The sequence below is a fragment of the Panulirus ornatus genome, chromosome 2 (assembly GCF_036320965.1).
Source record: "Panulirus ornatus isolate Po-2019 chromosome 2, ASM3632096v1, whole genome shotgun sequence".
NCBI lineage: Eukaryota > Metazoa > Arthropoda > Malacostraca > Decapoda > Palinuridae > Panulirus > Panulirus ornatus.
The window spans coordinates 29,897,300-29,918,718 of record NC_092225.1 but is presented as its reverse complement, the minus strand read 5'-3'; the positions used below and the strand labels follow the sequence as shown (position 1 = coordinate 29,918,718).

The 21,419-nt window shown below is 36.4% G+C and overlaps 1 protein-coding gene across 2 annotated transcripts in view; it reads right to left on the bottom strand.

Annotated features, from left to right (window-relative positions):
- Nucleotides 1-21,419, bottom strand: part of LOC139755427 (alpha-mannosidase 2C1-like) — an 87,911-nt gene that overhangs the window by 31,353 nt on the left and 35,139 nt on the right. For both annotated transcript variants that reach the window (XM_071673729.1, XM_071673737.1), the window contains exons 8-12: nucleotides 20,872-20,999; nucleotides 16,921-17,050; nucleotides 15,552-15,700; nucleotides 13,582-13,737; nucleotides 10,884-11,001 (exon numbers count right to left, since the gene is read on the bottom strand). In XM_071673729.1, coding sequence (XP_071529830.1) covers nucleotides 10,884-11,001; nucleotides 13,582-13,737; nucleotides 15,552-15,700; nucleotides 16,921-17,050; nucleotides 20,872-20,999 — 681 coding nt within the window. The remainder of the gene's footprint in view (nucleotides 1-10,883; nucleotides 11,002-13,581; nucleotides 13,738-15,551; nucleotides 15,701-16,920; nucleotides 17,051-20,871; nucleotides 21,000-21,419) is intronic.

Here is a 21,419-nt window from a genome sequence, read left to right as displayed (position 1 = left end):
ATTATAATGAGTTTTTAAAGGAAATCTATTTCGGAGAAAAATGCCAAAAATTGAAGGGTATTTTTTTAGCTCAAAAAACTTTTTGTTTTAAAATTGAAAGATAACATATTCAAACACTTCTATATTTGAAATAATCATGGAAAGTATATCATAATGCTCTTAGTCACCGATACATACCCTGTAAATACGATGCAAAATATCAGAAATTATTTAACATCGAAATCATATAACAGCTTAAATGAGTGTCGTAAAGATGACTAAATGATATTTTAGCATTAGATTTGTATTCAGCATGAAAAATAGTTTTTATAATGAGTTTTTAAAGGAAATCTATTTTCCCGAGAACAATGCCAAAAATTCAGGATATTTTTTAGCTCAAAAAACTTTTCGTTTTAAAATTGAAAGATAACACATTAAAACACTTCTACATTTGAAAAAATCAAGGAAAATATATCATAATGCTCTTAGTCACCGATACATACCAAGTAAATACGATGGAAAAGATCAGAAAAGATTTAACACTGAATGCATTTAACAGCTTAAATGAATGTCGTAAAGACGACTAAATGATATTTTAGCATCAGATTTGTATTCAGCAAGAAAAATACTTATTATAATGAGTTTTTAAAGGAAATCTATTTTTCGGAGAAAAATGCCAAAAATTGAAGGTAATAGTTCAGGGTATTTTTTAGCTCAAAAAACTTTTTGTTTTAAAATTGAAAGATAACATATTTAAACACTTCTATATTTGAAATAATCATAGAAAATATATCATAATGCTCTTAGTCACCGATACATACCTAGTAAATACGATGTAAAAGATCAGAAATGATTTAATATTGAAATAATTTAACAGCTTAAATGAATGTCGTAAAGATGACTAAATGATATTTTAGTACCAGATTTGTATTCAGCATGAAAAATACTTATTATAATGAGTTTTTAAAGGAAATCTATTTTTCTGAGAAAAATGCCAAAAATTGAAGGTAATAGTTCAGGGTATTTTTTAGCTCAAAAAACTTTTTGTTTTAAAATTGAAAGATAACATATTAAGCACTTCTATATTTGAAATAATCATGGAAAATATATCATAATTGTTTTAGTCACCGATACATACCCTGTAAATACGATGCAAGGGATCAGAAATTATTTAACATCGAAATCATCTAACAGCTTAAATGAGTGTCGTAAAGATGACTAAATGATATTTTAGCATCAGATTTGTATTCAGCATGAAAAATAGTTATTATAATAAGTTTCTAAAGGAAATCTATTTTCCCGAGAACAATGCCAAAAATTGAAGGTAATAGTTCAGGATATTTTTTAGCTCAAAAAACTTTTTGTTTTAAAATTGAAAGATAACACATTAAAACACTTCTACATTTGAAAAAAATCATGGAAAATATATCATAATGCTCTTAGTCACCGATACATACCCAGTAAATACGATGCTAAAGACCAGAAATGATTTAACACTGAATGCATTTAACAGCTTAAATGAATGTCGTAAAGATGACTAAATGATATTCTAGCCCCAAACTTGTATTCAGTATTAAAAATAATTATTATAATGAGTTTTTAAAGGAAATCTATTTTTCTGAGAAAAATGCCAAAAATTGAAGGTAATAAACACTTCAGGGTATTTTTTAGCTCAAAAAATGTTTCCTTTTAAAATTAAAAGATAAGATATTGAAACACTTCTATATTCGAAATAACCATGGAAAATATATCATAATGCTCTTAGTCACCGATACATACCTAATAAATACAATGCAAAGGATCAGAATATATTTAGCTTTGATGTGGCATACCGGGGTCAACGTGCTGTGAATTGATTGAACCAGGACATGTGAAGCGTCTGGGGTAAACCATGGAAAGTTATGTGGCGCTTGGATGTGGAAAGGGAGCTGTGGTTTCGGTGCATTATTACATGACAGCTAGAGACTGAGTGTGAACAAATGTGCCCTTTGTTGTCTTTTCGCACACATGAGGGGGGAGGGTTTTTTTATTTCATGTGTGGCGGGGTGGTGATGGGAATGAATAAAGTCAGATGGTATGAATTATGTACATGAGTATATATGTATATGTCTGTGAGTGTGTATATATATTTCTTTCAAACTATTCACCATTTCCCACATTAGCGAGGTAGCGTTAAGAACAGAGGACTGGGCCTTGAGGGAATACCCTCACCTGGCCCAATTCTCTGTTCCTTCTTTTGGAAAATTAAAAAAAAACGAGAGGGGAGGATTTCCAGCCCCCCGCTCCCTCCCCTTTTAGTCGCCTTCTACGACACGCAGGGAATACGTGGGAAGTATTCTTTCTCCCCTATCCCCAGGGATATATATATATATATATATATATATATATATATATATATATATATATATATATATATATATACATATATATATATATATATATAACTGGAGGGATGTCTGATCATTATCTTGTGGAGGCTAAGGTGAAGATTTGTATGGGTTTTCAGAAAAGAAGAGTGAATGTTGGGGTGAAGAGGGTGGTGAGAGTAAGTGAGCTTGGGAAGGAGACTTGTGTGAGGAAGTACCAGGAGAGACAGAGTACAGAATGGAAAAAGGTGAGAACAATGGAAGTAAGGGGAGTGGGGGAGGAATGGGATGTATTTAGGGAATCAGTGATGGATTGCGCAAAAGATGCTTGTGGCATGAGAAGAGTGGGAGGTGAGTTGATTAGAAAGGGTAGTGAGTGGTGGGATGAAGAAGTAAGAGTATTAGTGAAAGAGAAGAGAGAGGCATTTGGACGATTTTCGCAGGGACAAAATGCAATTGAGTGGGAGATGTATAAAAGAAAGAGACAGGAGGTCAAGAGAAAGGTGCAAGAGGTGAAAAAAAGGGCAAATGAGAGTTGGGGTGAGAGAGTATCATTAAATTTTAGGGAGAATAAAAAGATGTTCTGGAAGGAGGTAAATAAAGTGCGTAAGACAAGGGAGCAAATGGGAACTTCAGTGAAGGGCGCAAATGGGGAGGTGATAACAAGTAGTGGTGATGTGAGAAGGAGATGGAGTGAGTATTTTGAAGGTTTGTTGAATGTGTTTGATGATAGAGTGGCAGATATAGGGTGTTTTGGTCGAGGTGGTGTGCAAAGTGAGAGGGTTAGGGAAAATGATTTGGTAAACAGAGAAGAGGTAGTAAAAGCTTTGCAGAAGATGAAAGCCGGCAAGGCAGCAGGTTTGGATGGTATTGCAGTGGAATTTATTAAAAAAGGGGGTGACTGTATTATTGACTGGTTGGTAAGGTTATTTAATGTATGTATGACTCATGGTGAGGTGCCTGAGGATTGGCGGAATGCGTGCATAGTGCCATTGTACAAAGGCAAAGGGGATAAGAGTGAGTGCTCAAATTACAGAGGTATAAGTTTGTTGAGTATTCCTGGGAAATTATATGGGAGGGTATTGATTGAGAGGGTGAAGGCATGTACAGAGCATCAGATTGGGGAAGAGCAGTGTGGTTTCAGAAGTGGTAGAGGATGTGTGGATCAGGTGTTTGCTTTGAAGAATGTATGTGAGAAATACTTAGAAAAGCAAATGGATTTGTATGTAGCATTTATGGATCTGGAGAAGGCATATGATAGAGTTGATAGAGATGCTCTGTGGAAGGTATTAAGAATATATGGTGTGGGAGGAAAGTTGTTAGAAGCAGTGAAAAGTTTTTATCGAGGATGTAAGGCATGTGTACGTGTAGGAAGAGAGGAAAGTGATTGGTTCTCAGTGAATGTAGGTTTGCGGCAGGGGTGTGTGATGTCTCCATGGTTGTTTAATTTGTTTATGGATGGGGTTGTTAGGGAGGTGAATGCAAGAGTTTTGGAAAGAGGGGCAAGTATGAAGTCTGTTGGGGATGAGAGAGCTTGGGAAGTGAGTCAGTTGTTGTTCGCTGATGATACAGTGCTGGTGGCTGATTCATGTGAGAAACTGCAGAAGCTGGTGACTGAGTTTGGTAAAGTGTGTGAAAGAAGAAAGTTAAGAGTAAATGTGAATAAAAGCAAGGTTATTAGGTACAGTAGGGTTGAGGGTCAAGTCAATTGGGAGGTGAGTTTGAATGGAGAAAAACTGGAGGAAGTGAAGTGTTTTAGATATCTGGGAGTGGATCTGGCAGCGGATGGAACCATGGAAGCGGAAGTGGATCATAGGGTGGGGGAGGGGGCGAAAATTCTGGGAGCCTTGAAGAATGTGTGGAAGTCGAGAACATTATCTCGGAAAGCAAAAATGGGTATGTTTGAAGGAATAGTGGTTCCAACAATGTTGTATGGTTGCGAGGCGTGGGCTATGGATAGAGTTGTGCGCAGGAGGATAGATGTGCCGGAAATGAGATGTTTGAGGACAATGTGTGGTGTGAGGTGGTTTGATCGAGTAAGTAACGTAAGGGTAAGAGAGATGAGTGGAAATAAAAAGAGCGTGGTTGAGAGAGCAGAAGAGGGTGTTTTGAAATGGTTTGGGCACATGGAGAGAATGAGTGAGGAAAGATTGACCAAGAGGATATATGTGTCGGAGGTGGAGGGAGCAAGGAGAAGAGGGAGACCAAATTGGAGGTGGAAAGATGGAGTGAAAAAGATTTTGTGTGATCGGGGCCTGAACATGCAGGAGGGTGAAAGGAGGGCAAGGAATAGAGTGAATTGGAGCGATGTGGTTTACCGGAGTTGACGTGCTGTCAGTGGATTGAATCAAGGCATATGAAGCGTCTGGGGGTAAACCATGGAAAGCTGTGTAGGTATGTATATTTGTGTGTGTGGACGTATGTATATACATGTGTATGGGGGTGGGTTGGGCCATTTCTTTCGTCTGTTTCCTTGCTCTACCTCGCAAACGCGGGAGACAGTGGCAAAAAAAAAAAAAAAAAAAAAAAAAAAAAAAAAAAAATATATATATATATATATATATATATATATATATATATATATATATATATATTATCCCTGGGGATAGGGGATTAAGAATACTTCCCACGTATTCCCTGCGTGTCGTAGAAGGCGACTAAAAGGGGAGGGAGCGTGGGGCTGGAAATCCTCCCCTCTCGTTTTTTTTTTTTAATTTTCCAAAAGAAGGAACTGAGAATTGGGCCAGGTGAGGGTATTCCCTCAAAGGCCCAGTCCTCTGTTCTTAATACTACCTCGCTAACGCGGGAAATGGCGAATAGTTTAAAATAAAGAAAGAAAAATATATATATATATATATATATATATATATATATATATATATATATATATATATATATATATATAAAATATAATATAATGTATACGTTGAGATGTATACGTATGTATAATTGCGTGTGTGGACGTGTATGTATAAACATGTGTATGTGAGTGGGTTGGGCCATTCTTTCGTCTGTTTCCTTGCACTACCTCGCTAACGCAGGAGGCAGCGACAAAGCAAAATAATAAAAAAAAAATCATTTAACAGCTTAAATGAAGGTCGTAAAGGCAACTGAATGATATTTTAGCACCAGATTTGTATTCAGTATAAAAAATACTTATCACCATGAGTTTTTAAAGGAAATCTATTTTTCTGAGTAAAATGACAAAAATTGAAGGTAATAAATACTTTAGGGTATTTTTTTAGCTCAAAAAACTTTTCATTTTACAATTGAAAGATAAGATACTGAAACACTTTTATATTTGAAAAAATCATGTAAAATGTATCATAATGCTCTTATTCACCAATACATACCCAGTAAATACGATGGAAAGGATCAGAAATTATCTAACATTGAAATCATTTCACAGCTTAAATGAATGTCATAAAGACGACTAAATGATATTTTAGCACCAGATTTATATTCAGCATGAAAAATACTTATGATAGTGAGTATTTAAAGGAGATCTATTTTTCTGAGAAAAATGCCAAAAATTGAAGGGAATTATAGTTCAGGGTATTTTTTAGCTCAAAAAACTTTTCATTTTAAAATTGAAAGATAACATATTTAAACACTTCTATATTTCATCCCTGGAGATAGGGGAGAAAGAATCTTTCCCACATATTTTCTGCGAGTCGTGGAAAGCGACTAAAAGGGGAGGGAGCGGAGGGCTGGAAATCCTCCCCGTTTTTTTTTTTTTTTCCCCAAAAGAAGGAACAGAGAAGGGGGCCAGGTGAGGATATTCCCTCAAAGGCCCAGTCCTCTGTTCTTAACACTACCTCGCTAATGCGGGAAATGACGAATAGTTTGAAAGAAAGAAAAATATTCAAATAATCATGGAAAATATATCATAATGCTCTTAGGCACCGATACAAACCCAGTAAATACAATGCAAACAATCAGAAATTATTTAACATCGATATCATTTCATAACTTAAATGAATGTCGTAGAGACGAGTAAATGATATTCTAGCACCAGATTTGTATTCAGCATGAAAAATACTTATGATAGTGAGTTTTTAAAGGAAATCTATTTTTCTGAGAAAAATGCCAAAAATTGAAGGTAATAGTTCAGGGTATTTTGTAGCTCAAAAAACTTTTTATTTTAAAATTGAAAGATAACATATTTAAACACTTCTATATTTAAAATAATCATGGAAAATATATCATAATGCTCCTAGTCACCCATACATACCGAATAAATACAATGGAAAGGATCAGAAAATATTTAACTTTGATTCATTTAACAGCTTAAATGAATGTTGTAAACGACTAAATTATATTTTAGCGCCAGATTTGTATTCAGCATGAAAAATACTTATTATAACAAGTTTTTAAAGGAAATCTATTTTTCTGAGAAAAATTACAAAAATTGAAGGTAATAATAGTTCAAGGTAATTTTTAGCTCAAAAAACTTTTTGTTTTAAATTGAAAGATAAGATATTCAAACACTTGTGTGCTTGAAATAATTATGGAAAATATATCATAATGCTCTCTGTTACCGATAAATACTCAGTAAATGTGATGCAATTGAGTAGAAAATATTTAACATTGAATTATTCAACAACTTAAATGAATGTCACAAAGACGACTAAACGATATTTTATGATCAAATTTGTATTCAGCATGAAAAATACTTATTATAATGAGTTTTTAATACTTATTATAATGAGTTTTATTATAATGAGTTTATTTATAATGAGTTTTTGAAGGTATTGAAGATATTTTTTAGCTCAAAAAACTTTTTGTTTTAAAATTAAAAGAAGATATTGAAACACTTCTATATCTGAAAAAATCATGGAAACTATATCATAATGCTCCTAGTCACCGATACATATCCAGCAAATACAAGGGAAAGGATAAAAAATTATTTAACATTGAAATCATCTAACAGCTTAAATGAATGTCGTAAAGAAGACTAAATGATATTTCAGCACCAGATTTGTATTCAGCATGAACTATACTTATTATAATGAGTTTTTAAAGGAAATCTATTTTTCTGAGAAAAATGCCAAAAATTTTTTTTAGCTCAAAAAACTTTTTGTTTTAGAATTGAAAGATAAGATATTGAAACACTTCTATATTTGAAATAATCATGGAAAACATATCATAATGCTCTCGGTCACCTATACATACCCAGTAAATACGAAGCAAAAGATCAGATATGATTTAACATTGAATTAATTTAACAGCTTAAATGAATGTCGTAAAGATGACTAAATGATATTTTAGCACCAGACTTTTATTCAGCATGAAAAATACTTTATAAAGAGTTTTTAAAGGAAATCTATTTTTCTGAGAAAAATGCCAAAAATTGATGGCAATAGTTCAGGGTATTTTTTAACTCAAAAAACTTTTTGTTTTAAAATTGAAAGATAACATATTTAAATACTTCATTTAAACACTTCTACATTTAAAATAATCATGGAAAATATATCATAATGCTCTTAGTCACCGATACATACGCAGTAAATACAATGCAAAGGATCAGAAAATATCTAATATTGAATTCATTTAACAGCTTAAATGAATGTCGTAAAGATGACTAAACGATATTTGAACACCAGTTTTGTATTCAGTACAAAAAATACTCAGTAAATAAGATGCAATGGAACTGAAATATTTTAAAATTGACTTCACTTAACAGGTTAATTAGGTGTCACTAACAGGACTAAACATTATCTTAACACCAGATTGGATGTAGAATGAAAAATACTTCTTATAAGAATGAGTTTTTACAGGAAATCTTATTTTCTGAGAAAAATACCAAAAATTGAAGGTAATAGTTTCAGTTGTGTATCTAGGGTATGGAAGCTAGGGCAGGTACCCTTGGTGCCACTTGAAGAGGAAGGGGGGGGGGACACTCAACAGGTTTATTTTTTGAAATATGCTACCCGATTGTCATTTTTAACTGTCTGGTTTTTTTAGATAAATAGAAACTTACCTTCTTTTCAACTATAGTAATACTTTGCTACTCTCAGTTGCATTACCACTTCTACATTACAACTTTGATCAGTAAGTCTTTAACTTTAAGTCTGTGAGAATTTATATAAATTTAAGTTTAGCCTAACTCTTCAACAGTTTACAATTACACTATATATATTCTTATATTCATCCATTGTACGTACAATTTTAATCAAACCAGGGGCACAATTTCAGTGCTTGCCATAGGCGCTATTTCCCCTAGATATGCCCCTGGGTAGAATAAAAAAAAAAGAGGAACTGAGAAACTTTGGAAAGAACATTTAGGATAAGGTAATGAATATCCAAAACTTTTCCATAATTCATCATAAGTAGATTGTCAGTGAATGAGCAGCTATGCAGATTAAGAGATTCATATGGAAAAATAGTTGAGGGTGATGTGAGGATATGAGGAGCTGATGAATTAGTTCAAAAGTGTTTTCACAGTGGAACAAACTACTATTTTTTTTTTTTTTTTTTTTGCTTTGTCGCTGTCTCCCGCGTTTGCGAGGCAGCGCAAGGAAACAGACGAAAGAAATGGCCCAACCCACCCCCATACACATGTATATACATACGTCCACACACGCAAATATACATACCTACACAGCTTTCCATGGTTTACCCCAGACGCTTCACATGCCTTGATTCAATCCACTGACAGCACGTCAACCCCGGTATACCACATCGCTCCAATTCACTCTATTCCTTGCCCTTCTTTCACCCTCCTGCATGTTCAGGCCCCGATCACACAAAATCTTTTTCACTCCATCTTTCCACCTCCAATTTGGTCTCCCTCTTCTCCTCGTTCCCTCCACCTCCGACACATATATCCTCTTGGTCAATCTTTCCTCACTCATTCTCTCCATGTGACCAAACCATTTCAAAACACCCTCTTCTGCTCTCTCAACCACGCTCTTTTTATTTCCACACATCTCTCTTACCCTTACGTTACTTACTCGATCAAACCACCTCACACCACATATTGTCCTCAAACATCTCATTTCCGGCACATCTATCCTCCTGCGCACAACTCTATCCATAGTCCACGCCTCGCAACCATACAACATTGTTGGAACCACTATTCCTTCAAACATACCCATTTTTGCTTTCCGAGATAATGTTCTCGACTTCCACACATTCTTCAAGGCTCCCAGAATTTTCGCCCCCTCCCCCACCCTATGATCCACTTCCGCTTCCATGGTTCCATCCGCTGCCAGATCCACTCCCAGATATCTAAAACACTTCACTTCCTCCAGTTTTTCTCCATTCAAACTCACCTCCCAATTGACTTGAACAAACTACTGCCCCATCATTAAAGAGAAGGGACCCTTTTAAGGCTCATGGTCCTGATAAAATTTCACTGAATATGCTAAAGACATGCAGATACATTAAACACACCTCTTGAAATACTGTTTAAGAATCAATAGAGAAATGCAATGTGCCAAAGGAGTGGAAAAGGACAAAGGTCATACTTGTCTATAAGAAAGGAGACTGGGAAGGAGGCAATGAACTACAACCTGGTGAGGTATCTCAAGTAATACTAAAGTTAATCAAAATGCAAATGGATGACTTTCTACAGAGGAGAAATTACCTAAGGGAGAGGCAACATGATTTTATGGTTCTGTTTTGGGACTGTTACTCTTCTTGACCTACGTCAATGCTTGATTTACGTCAATGATTTGCTTGCTTAAGGGTGTGGACTTGTTGCATAAGAAATAATTTTATAGTATAAGAGTGGAGGATGAACAGAAAAAGAATAACTGAGAACATGGTTAGCATAGTCAGCACACATAAATCTTAAGAAGTTGTACAATAGTACAGAATGATCAAGAGATGGAGCCCCACAGGCGTAAAACTCCTTCCCCATGCAGTACAAATGGGTAAGTACAACGTATGGAGTTTTACAGCAACCAATAGATGCCCAAAAAAATAGAAAATGTAATAATAAAATCTTGACAAAAATGTACACAACTGTACGCATTCGAGGCAGTGTTTTGATATTATCTATTACTACAAATTCTTATAAGATGGGAAGGGATCTCTCCATCTGTACTTCAGAATAAGGGGTGTCATAGAAGATACATCATGAACTGACTGAAAAAATGAGTGGAATAAGTAAAACACAAAAGGTGAACAATTTCAATGCAAGGTCTGTTGAAGGCTAAGATACTTTTGGTTTGGTTGCCACACAGACTACTGATCATGTGCTGTGATGAATAATGTGCAAGGAAAGGAAAAAGAAAGGTGACAAATAAGGATAATGATAACCACAATAGGATTATGTATGAACATATAAAAATTTAGCAGGAACAAATAGGAGCAAAAAAAAAAAAAAGGTGGGATGGAAGGAAACAGTGCACAAGTGGGATATGTTCCACAGGAGAGAAGAAAGAAAGTATATACTGAGAAAATGTGTTTTGAGATGTATTTACCGGAAGTACTAGCTGACTACAGTAGCCCCCCACCCCCCTCTCCCTGCAAAGGACAGGAAAATCAATTCAGCATTACACACAAAAACAATGAACAGTATGAGGTTACCTGTGATGTGTAGGTGCCATTGTGAAGCTCAAGGAACAGTTCACCAACCCAACGGCAGAGATTCTGCTTCTCAGATTCCAAACGTTTGAAGAAGCTATTAGGTGACATATGCTCCATCCTGTTGGTTATTCAACTATTCATGCCATGCACTGAGTAAAGTATCATAAGGGGAAATCATTTGAATTATTATTTTTTTTTTTTTTTAATACTAATCGCCATTTCCCGCATTAGCGAGGTAGCGTTAAGAACAGAGGATGAGGACTGGGCCTTTGAGGGAATATCCTCACCTGGCCCCCTTCTCTGTTTCTTCTTTTGAGAAAAAAAAAAAAAAAAAAAAAAAAAAATATTACAGCAAATATTAAGTGACACAGTTTGTACAATAGAAAATCTGAAGGTCAATAAATGTGAAAAAAATTGAAATTGTAACAAGAAGGCAGGGTATTATCTAACTTTAAACCATCACATGCTTTCAGAGAAACACAAAGACTTTATAGATACTTAAAACTTAAGAGCTCTTTCCTTTTGCTATTAGGTACTTCAGAGGAGTAAAAAAATTCATATACTAGGCTGACTGAACTTCTTCCTGAGAAGTTCTGAGCCTAAAAATGGTAAATTCAAGACAGTAATACCTGTAACCACTGCCAAAAACTTCAATTAACAAAATATCATTTGGAGGGCTTAATGTACAATAATAATCATGGTTCCACTACTATGAATAACCAAGAATCAGTAGTTAAAGCCTGATAAATGATATAAACAGGGTATAACCATACTGATAAGTTGGTGTCAGTCTATCTTAAGCTCTTGGTGCTCAGCAACCAACAGATATTGAATGTACATGTAAAAGAAACCATGTGCTGTGTTTTCAGCTTGCATCTTTCAGCTCATAAAATTTTTGACACAAATCTCACTTTGAACCCAGATAAGTCACACACAAAAATACTCATAATCTAGTTGAAATACTGTGTAGGTGTAACAGTATGCATCACTCACTCATCTTTGGTTTTGAAATCTCTGACATTAGATGAGTAATTACTTGATATAGACCTCTATCTGTTTATGTATACAGTACTGATATTTAAAAATCACTGAAATGAAGGACCTCCAGGAAGGACACAAGGATCTTTCAACTTAGAAACAGTATTTGTCAATCAGTGATGTGAAGTCTTGGAAGTATTCTGAATGAGCAAGGTCAATATTTGTCGCTGCAGGACCAAACAATGCTGTCAATTTCTCCATGTAGAGTACTATACCTTCAAAACTGATATTACAACACTAAATCATTCACAAACTTAATTTGCATACTTACTATTTACTTCCTATCTGACCCTGCCAGTCTCACTTAACAATTTCTATTAAGGATATACTGTCTTCCACTTACTGCACAGGCCTTAATGGAAAACTTACAAAAGTGTCTGGCAACTTTTAAGGAAGATCTTTCCAGTAAATCATCCATGCACTGGGGGATGACTTACAATTCACAAAAAGGGGGTCATCTAATAAACATCCACTTTGTGGGGTGCTAACTAGTATTGCTGTACAGTGTCCTGTACCAGTGGACCTGGTTACCAGTCATAACTCTCAGCATGGGATAAAGTTGATTCACTTGTTTCTCAGCATTCAAAGTAAAGTCCATAGGCTAATTTGAATTTCAATATGAGTTAACTGGATATCTTTGCTCTCTTTCTATTTATATCGCTGATGCCTATTTCAACTGGAACTCCCTTAAGGCAGTGGAAATGGCAACAGTCTCCATAACTAGATAACTCCAGCACTGCTTCTTAGCCTCTTGTGCCTCACCCTTAACAGGCCACTGGGAGAGGGCATCTCTTGTGCAGTGTTTGCAGAGACTACTACCTAAAGTTCCTACTGACTACTTCTAATTAATGCTCCTACCTAAATGTCCCTACCTACTACTTCTACCTCTGCTCCTACAAACTTGCCAAAAGGTAGGGCGAGTGCATCGTGCTCACCGCAGGAAAATCTAAAGTTGCGAAGAATGAGCTGCGTGAGTTCAGTGTTGTCAAGTGTTATGCATGACAGAGAGATTGTTTGTGGACAGAATGCTAATAGTCTACATGTGGGTGAGATAGAAAGAAAAGAAATGAATTTGGAAGACTTAAATTCTCATTAGTAGCTAGCTCATCAAAGAATTCTTTATAATAACCAAAACACTTTCAATTAAAGCATAAACAATACAAACAATCGTGTATTACTGATCATCTAGCTGGGCCAGTCCTAAGTTAGTCTTCTGATGAAGCACATAAGCACCCCTTGACATGTTAGGGCAAAGACAATTTGTTACCTTCCAAAGGCTTAGAGTATGTTAATGCCATCCTATTACTGGCAGGTCTTGGCGACATATGAAGGCACTTTTCAAGCTACATCAACCACTAACTTCTGACAGTCTGTAGTTACCTAAATTATTCTTTTTGAGGCATACAGTTAATTATAATGATCATTAAGACATTCTGCGAGCCTTAAATTCTATTCATTCCTGACAGTATGAAAGTGTATAATTCTTTTTCTAAACAACACAATAATCTTCTGTTAAATGTTTATGGTACATTAATATATATTTAAACTTACTTCACCCACTTTGCATTGCTATAAGAATCTTAAAAAAAATGTATTTTCTTTTTCTCACCAGCTTTTTGTTTGATCACATTGACAAATGTAACATAAAGCATTGACCAACCTTGGGCAACCATCAACATCTTTCAATCTTCGTGCACGCTCCAACATTTCCTTTGTTGGGCCACCACCTCCATTACCATAGCCATAAAGAAAGGCTGAAGTGCTTACTCGGCCCTTATCCTGAAGGTTCTTGACAGTTCTCATAGCTTCTTCAACCCTGATTTGTGGAAGAAAGAGAAAATTATCATTGTTAATACTCCTAAAACTCAAATACCTACTTTACAAATTACTTGTGCAATGCTACTTGTAATAATGCTACCAGATGTTTCATTCTTTGTTTTGATACGTGAAAAATCCAAGATTACCAAAACACATGAAATAACAAATAACACTGTATTCCACAGCAGAAGTCTAAGATGTCTTACATATTCAACAGGAGGAAAAATACAATGAGTGTCAACACTGTATTACTTTGTCTAATACCAAATCTATTAAACCTAAATTGGGAAGCGTGTTTCACCAATATGTCCCTATTGAATAAACTGTGTGTCATCTACACTTTATCATAAAAAAGATGAACGAAGATGAATCTACAAACAACCAGACTATCAAAATTTATCTTTAAAGACAATCTTCAAGGAGGACAGATGTGCCTAATAAGAGCTACAACACCTTGACAAACTAGGTCAAATCATTAGACTTCGTACACTTTCAAAGAGAGACTGTGACTTCTGTAGTTACAATTTGCTTTCTGCATTTGTTCACTGCAAGATATTGTGTACTATTAATACCAAATTTCTTAATTGTCATATTATGGTATTTAGAGGTGAAAGAAGTGAATGTGGTGAGAGGACCCATGGAACTAAGGAAAGAAGTTAAAGGTCACACCTCATGAAGGTGATGGCCTGAAGCCCTACAGTTCTTGTCAATCTACAAAGTGATTTAGTCACTGGTAAGCAATTGGTTGGTTTATTCATTTTTGTTCATGTCAATTTTCAAATTTTTTTTCATTGTGCTGTAGCTCAGAAATACTTTTTTGTACAGGTAAGCTTGGCTCCTGGTTTTAATATAATCTTAGTTACCCCTTAACTTGCAAAGTATGCACAATTAAGAGTCCTACTAAAGAAGCTAGCTGCTGCTGTTGGTGGAACTAATCCTTCACTCCAGTTAGCTGTACTTCAGGAATTCATCGCGAATAAATTGCTGGGTGTGTCAGAGAGTGAAACAAGTGTGTTGTGGGTGTTGAAGCACCCAAACTAATCCCAGTATGGCAGAAAGGCATTTGAAAGTAGTGCACAGAAGAGTAAAGCCTCTCAAATGTAAGCCTTTGTTGCCATTAATGACAAATAATAATTTTCAGGCTTTGGAAATGAAGAGTCTGAATAACACAAGGTCAAGGCCAAGCTAGCTGGAGAGTCCATCGTCCCAGGTCAGTTGGGAGAAATATGCTTGAGGAATCATTTCCTCAGTAAAGATATCATCTTCCAGATTACCTGGTCAAAGACTTTGTTGATGTAGTAAAGGATGTCTGTAATGGTGACAACATTAAAATACTTAAAATTGTCATAAGGGTACTAATGACATACATAAGGAGTATATGGAGGAGCTCCTGAAATTTCATCTCATTCATCAACAGCAGTGTGAAACTTATGACATCTTACTTTCAAAAGTTCTCTTCAGGATCAGTACTTGGATCAACTTCAAGAAGACAATCAGTTTTAATAACTGATTAGTCAACTCCTATTCACATGAAGGATTGATGTTCATATATTGCAACATTTTCACATGTGGCCTGACACATTTGCAATGGATGGCTTACATATGTAAGACTTAAGGACTCCCTGTTTTGGTAGCTCCTTAGTGAGCATATATTTCAGTGAAAAAAATGGATAGTTCCTTACAGGATAGGCAATGTCAGGACACTATTCAACAATGACAGATAATACAAAGTAGACAGTGGTGTCTTGCTGTCAGTCACGGTTACTCTTAAACTTAATTCAGAATGTGGGATATCCTAATGCTTTAACATACTTGACATTCATCTCGTAGGAATTGCCTGGTGGAAAGTGAGCGAGGATAGTGGTGCCATCAAGACCTTCCCAAATGAAATTGTTGTGTGGGAACTTGTTTATCATGTTCCAACTCAGCTTCTGAGTCAAGAAGCGGGTAATACCAAATTGCTGAAAATGCAAACATCATACTTCATAAATTTCATGATAGGTAAAAGGGCAAAGTAGCTGATTCACTATTTCAGCAATATTCAATATACAAAAACTATTTATTGCAATACCAGTAATGAAAACTAATTCAGTTCTATCCTAATAGTAAATAAATCTTTAGGAAGAATCTAGAAACTGCACTTTTATATGAGTCACTTGCATATGAAGTCACAATGAAGATGAAGAAATAAGAAGCAATTTAAATGATACAAATTCCCAAACATCTAATGAGTTTAGATACACAATGTAAATTTGGTGACATAATTTTCATCTGATGTTCAACGGTCCTTTAAACTAACCTAAAATACTTAATGTACTTCCATGGTCTACATTCCAGATCAGGAAAAAAGTCCCATTTACTACAAAATGAATGGATACATGAGCAATGACTATCATACATTAACACACTAAAACTGCAAGAGGAATTCCCTTTTGCAATGTCAAGTACCAAACACTGTTACAACAGAATTAACAATTTAGTAATTGCTTCTACATTAAATTCTTCACCATCCTCATTGTGCAGAGTGATATTCTGAAACTGTGACATTCCTAACACTGCTGGTAATGTCTCAATAACATTTCTAAACTTTTGACACCACACATTAATTAAAACTTGTTTGCTTCTACTCATGTCACAAGCAGTCTAAGGGTAATGCCCATATCAGAGTGATATACTTTAATATAGTTTTTGTTCTTTTGAGTTACTTAAATGACACCCTAATATGATCAAATGCTTGTATACCTTTTATTTAGACTTACAGAAGAAATGTTAATCAAAATGTAAATGAAACCACATTTATGTCATTAACAAACTTCCCAAATGTATCACAAACATAATTTAAACAATATGCTAAAAATATCCCTTTGGCCTAAGACTTGAGTTACTTTGCTTCTGCAACTGTTTCTCATGCTCATATAATGGGAATAAAGGTGAAACAGATGGCAGATATACTTCATCTAGTCTAAAGTGTACGAAAGGTGAAACCTTAGAATAATACACATCCCTGAAATTTATGCTTCTCAATGGCTTGGTGCAAAGTTCATCCTCATCTAAGATGGATTGCGTAATATCTCATAATCTGGCCTCTCATGTTTACTGTAGCTTCTGCTATGCAAGTGACATATAGAAAAAAAATCATGTAATCCGCAGTATGATAATTGTGTTTTATACTAATGCTTACCTTGCAAATTTGGGGAAACTGAGCACAGTATCCAAAAGTATCAGGCAGCCAGAAGTCTTTGCACTGGACTCCAAATTCCCTTTGGTAGAATAGCTGTCCATACAAAAACTGGCGAATGAATGACTCACCACTGAAATTGAAAAACTGCATTGTAATGAAAAATATGGTATATTATCTGAGCAAGAATTGGTAATACATACCAAATTAGTTTGTACCATAAGACATACAATACTATTTATATACCATCAATAAGAGGGTGGTTTTGGTGCATTACACATGACAGCTAGAGACTGAGTGTAAACGAATGTGGCCTTTGTAGTCTTTTCCTAGTGCTACCTCATGCATGTGCGGTGTGTGTGTGTGTGTGTGTGTGTGTGTGTGTGTGTGTGTAAGTTTGAGTATTCCTGGGAAATTATATGGGAGGGTATTGATTGAGAGGGTGAAGGCATGTACAGAGCAGCAGATTGGGGAAGAGCAGTGTGGTTTCAGAAGTGGTAGAGGATGTGTGGATCAGGTGTTTGCTTTGAAAAATGTATGTGAGAAATACTTAGAAAAGCAAATGGATTTGTATGTAGCATTTATGGATCTTGAGAAGGCATATGATAAGTGTTGATAGAGATGCTCTGTGGAAGGTATTAAGAATATATGGTGTGGGAGGCAAGTTGTTAGAAGAAGTGAAAAGTTTCTATCGAGGATGTAAGGCATGTATATGTGTAGGAAGAGAGGAAAGTGATTGGTTCTCAGTGAATGTAGGTTTGCAGCAGAGTTTAAAAAGAGAGATATACATAAGTATAAGGGAAAGTGATTGGTTCTCAGTAAATGTAGGTTTGCGGCAGAGTTTAAAAAGAGAGATATATATAAATATACGTATGTGAGAAGGAGAGATGGCCAGAGAGCGTTATTGGATTACGCGCTAACTGATAGGCGCACGAAAGAGAGACTTTTGGATGTTAATGTGCTGAAAGGTGCAACTGGAGGGATGTCTGATCATTATCTTGTGGAGGCGAAGGTGAAGATTTGTAGAGGTTTTCAGAAAAGAAGAGCGAATGTTGGGGTGAAAAGAGTAGTGAGAGTAAGTGAGCTTGGGAAGGAGACGTGTGAGGAAGTACCAGGAGAGACTGAGTACAAAATGGAAAAAGGTGAGAACAAAAGACATAAGGGGAGTGGGAGAGGAATGGGATGTATTTAGGGAAGCAGTGATGGCTTGCACAAAAGATGCTTGTGGCATGAGAAGCGTGGGAGGTGGGCAGATTAGAAAGGGTAGTGAGTGGTGGGATGATGAAGTGACGTTATTAGTGAAAGAGAAGAGAGAGGCGTTTGGACGATTTTTGCAAGGAAATAATGCAAATGAGTGGGAGATGTATAAAAGAAAGAGGCAGGAGGTCAAGAGAAAGGTGCAAGAGGTGAAAAATAGGGCAAATGAGAGTTGGGGTGAGAGAGTATCATTAAATTTTAGGGAGAATAAAAAGATGTTTTGGAAGGAGGTAAATAAAGTGCGTAAGACAAGGGAACAAACGGGAACTTCAGTGAAGGGGGCTAATGGGGAGGTGATAACAAGGAGTGGTGATGTGAGAAGGAGATGGAGTGAGTATCTTGAAGGTTTGTTGAATGTGTTTGATGATAGAGTGGCAGATATAGGGTGTTTTGGTCGAGGTGGTGTGCATAGTGAAAGGGTTAGGGAAAATGATTTGGTTAACAGAGAAGAGGTGGTAAAAGCTTTGTGGAAGATGAAAGCTGGCAAGGCAGCGGGTTTGGATGGTATTGCAGTGGAATTTATTAAAAAAGGGGGTGACTGTATTGTTGACTGGTTGGTAAGGTTATTTAATGTATGTATGACTCATGGTGAGGTGCCTGAGGATTGGCAGAAAGCTTGCATAGTGCCATTGTACAAAGGCAAAAGGGATAAAAGTGAGTGCTCAAATTACGGAGGTATAAGTTTGTTGAGTATTCCTGGGAAATTATATGGGAGGGTATTGATTGAGAGGGTGAAGGCATGTACAGAGCATCAGATTGGGGAAGAGCAGTGTGGTTTCAGAAGTGGTAGAGGATGTGTGGATCAGGTGTCTGCTTTGAAGAATGTATGCGAGATATACTTAGAAAAGCAAACAGATTTGTATGTAGCATTTATGGATCTGGGGAAGGCATATGATAGAGTTGATAGAGATGCTCTGTGGAAGGTATTAAGAATATATGGTGTGGGAGGCAAGTTGTTAGAAGCAGTGAAAAGTTTTTGTCGAGGATGTAAGGCATGTGTACGTGTAGGAAGAGAGGAAAGTGATTGGTTCTCAGTGAATGTAGGTTTGCGGCAGGGGTGTGTGATGTCTCCATGGTTGTATAATTTATTCATGGATGGGGTTGTTAGGGAGGTGAATGCAAGAGTTTTGGAAAGAGGGGCAAGTATGCAGTCTGTTGTGGATGAGAGAGCTTGGGAAGTGATGATACAGCGCTGGTGGCTGATTCATGTGAGAAACTGCAGAAGCTGGAGACTGAGTTTGGTAAATTGTGTGAAAGAAGAAAGCTGAGAGTAAATGTGAATTTACAAGGTTATTAGGTACAGAAGGGTTGAGGGACAAGTCAACTGGGAGGTAAGTTTGAATGGAGAAAAACTGGAGGAAGTGAAGTGTTTTAGATATCTGGGAGTGAATTTGGCAGCGGATGGAACCATGGAAGTGGAAATGAATCATAGGGTGGGGGAGGGGGCAAAAGTTCTGGGAGTGTTGAAGAATGTGTGGAAGTCGAGAACATTATCTCGGAAAGCAAAAATGGGTACGTTTGAAGGAATAGTGGTTCCAACAATGTTATATGGTTGCGAGGCGTGGGCTATGGATAGAGTTGTGCGGAGGAGGGTGGATGTGCTGAAAATGAGATGTTTGAGGACAATATGTGGTGTGAGGTGGTTTGATTGAATAAGTAATGAAAGGGTAAGAGAGATGTGTGGTAATAAAAAGTGTGTGGTTGAGAGAGCAGAAGAGGGTGTTTTAAAATGGTTTGGGCACATGGAGAGAATGAGTGAGGAAAGATTGACCAAGAGAATATATGTGTCAGAGGTGGAGGGAACAAGGAGAAGTGGGAGACCAAATTGGAGGTGGAAGGATGGAGTGAAAAAGATTTTAAGTAATTGGGGCCTGAACATGCAGGAGGGTGAAACGAGTGCAAGGAATAGAGTGAATTGGAACGATGTGGTATACCGGGGTTGACGTGCTGTCAATGGATTGAACCTGGGCATGTGAAGCATCTGGGGTACACCATGGAAAGTTCCGTGGGGCCTGGATGTGGAAAGGGTGCTGTGGTTTCGGTGCATTATTACATGACAGCTAGAGACTGAGTGTGAACGAATGTGGCCTTTGTTGTCTTTTCCTAGCACTACCTCACGCACATGAAGGGGGAGGGGGTTGTTATTTCATGTGTGGCGGCATGGCGATGGGAATGGATAAAGGCAGACAGTATGAATTATGTACATGTGTATATTGTATATGTCTGTCTGTGTATATATATGTATACGTTGAGATGTATTGGTATGTATATGTGCGTGTGTGGACGTGTATGTATATATATGCCATTTCATTTGTGGTGGGGTGGCGACGAAAATGGATGAAGGCAGCAAGTATGGATATGTGCATTATGTGTATATATGTATATGTCTGTGTATGTATATGAATGTATATGTTGAAATGTATAGGTATGTATACATGCATGTGTGGGTGTTTATGTATAAACATGTGTATGTGGGTGGGTTGGGCCGATTCTTTCAACTGTTTCCTTGTGCTACCTTGCTAACATGGGAGACAGCGACTAAGTATAATAACATACACCATATTTTTTTTTTTTTTGACCTATTGCATTTGGTTCAAAAACCACTAAGAAATGCGAAAACACTTATTTCCAAAATTTTGCAAGAAACGTATTATAGGAATCCAAAGAAATATAAGCATGCAGAGAGACTATTTTTACCTGGGAATAAGACCATCCATTTCAACCCAGGTACCACCAGTGGGAATGAAGCGACCTGCTGCCACTTGGGCTCGGATCTTCTCAAATACTGCTGGATAGTGGGTTTTCATCCATGAAAATTGTTGTGCCTTTAATAGAAAGTGCATCATATAAGTGAAAAAGAAGCATATGAAGTATATAGAGAAATTATATATTCACATGTGATTCATATCATCCTAGAACCTGAGAAGAAACAACTACCTGAAGGATTTCACCTGTCTGGCTTCTTTAAAGAGTAGTTCACTTTTTACAAAAAATGCAAGGAGCAGGAAGGGATGGTTTATCAAATATTCCAGAGAGGAAGAGGGGTTTGGGGAGCGGTGTAGGACCTGGTTTGACCTGCTACACCTGGTTTGACCTATCAACGTCCTTGAATTTCTTAGATATCTAAAATCAGATGAGTTGTATACTATCAATCTCAACATTTCATAAAATCAGATTAGGATATGATAAAAAAATGATACTCATCATTTCTAAGATAGGAAAGTCAAGATGAAGGGTGTCCCAAC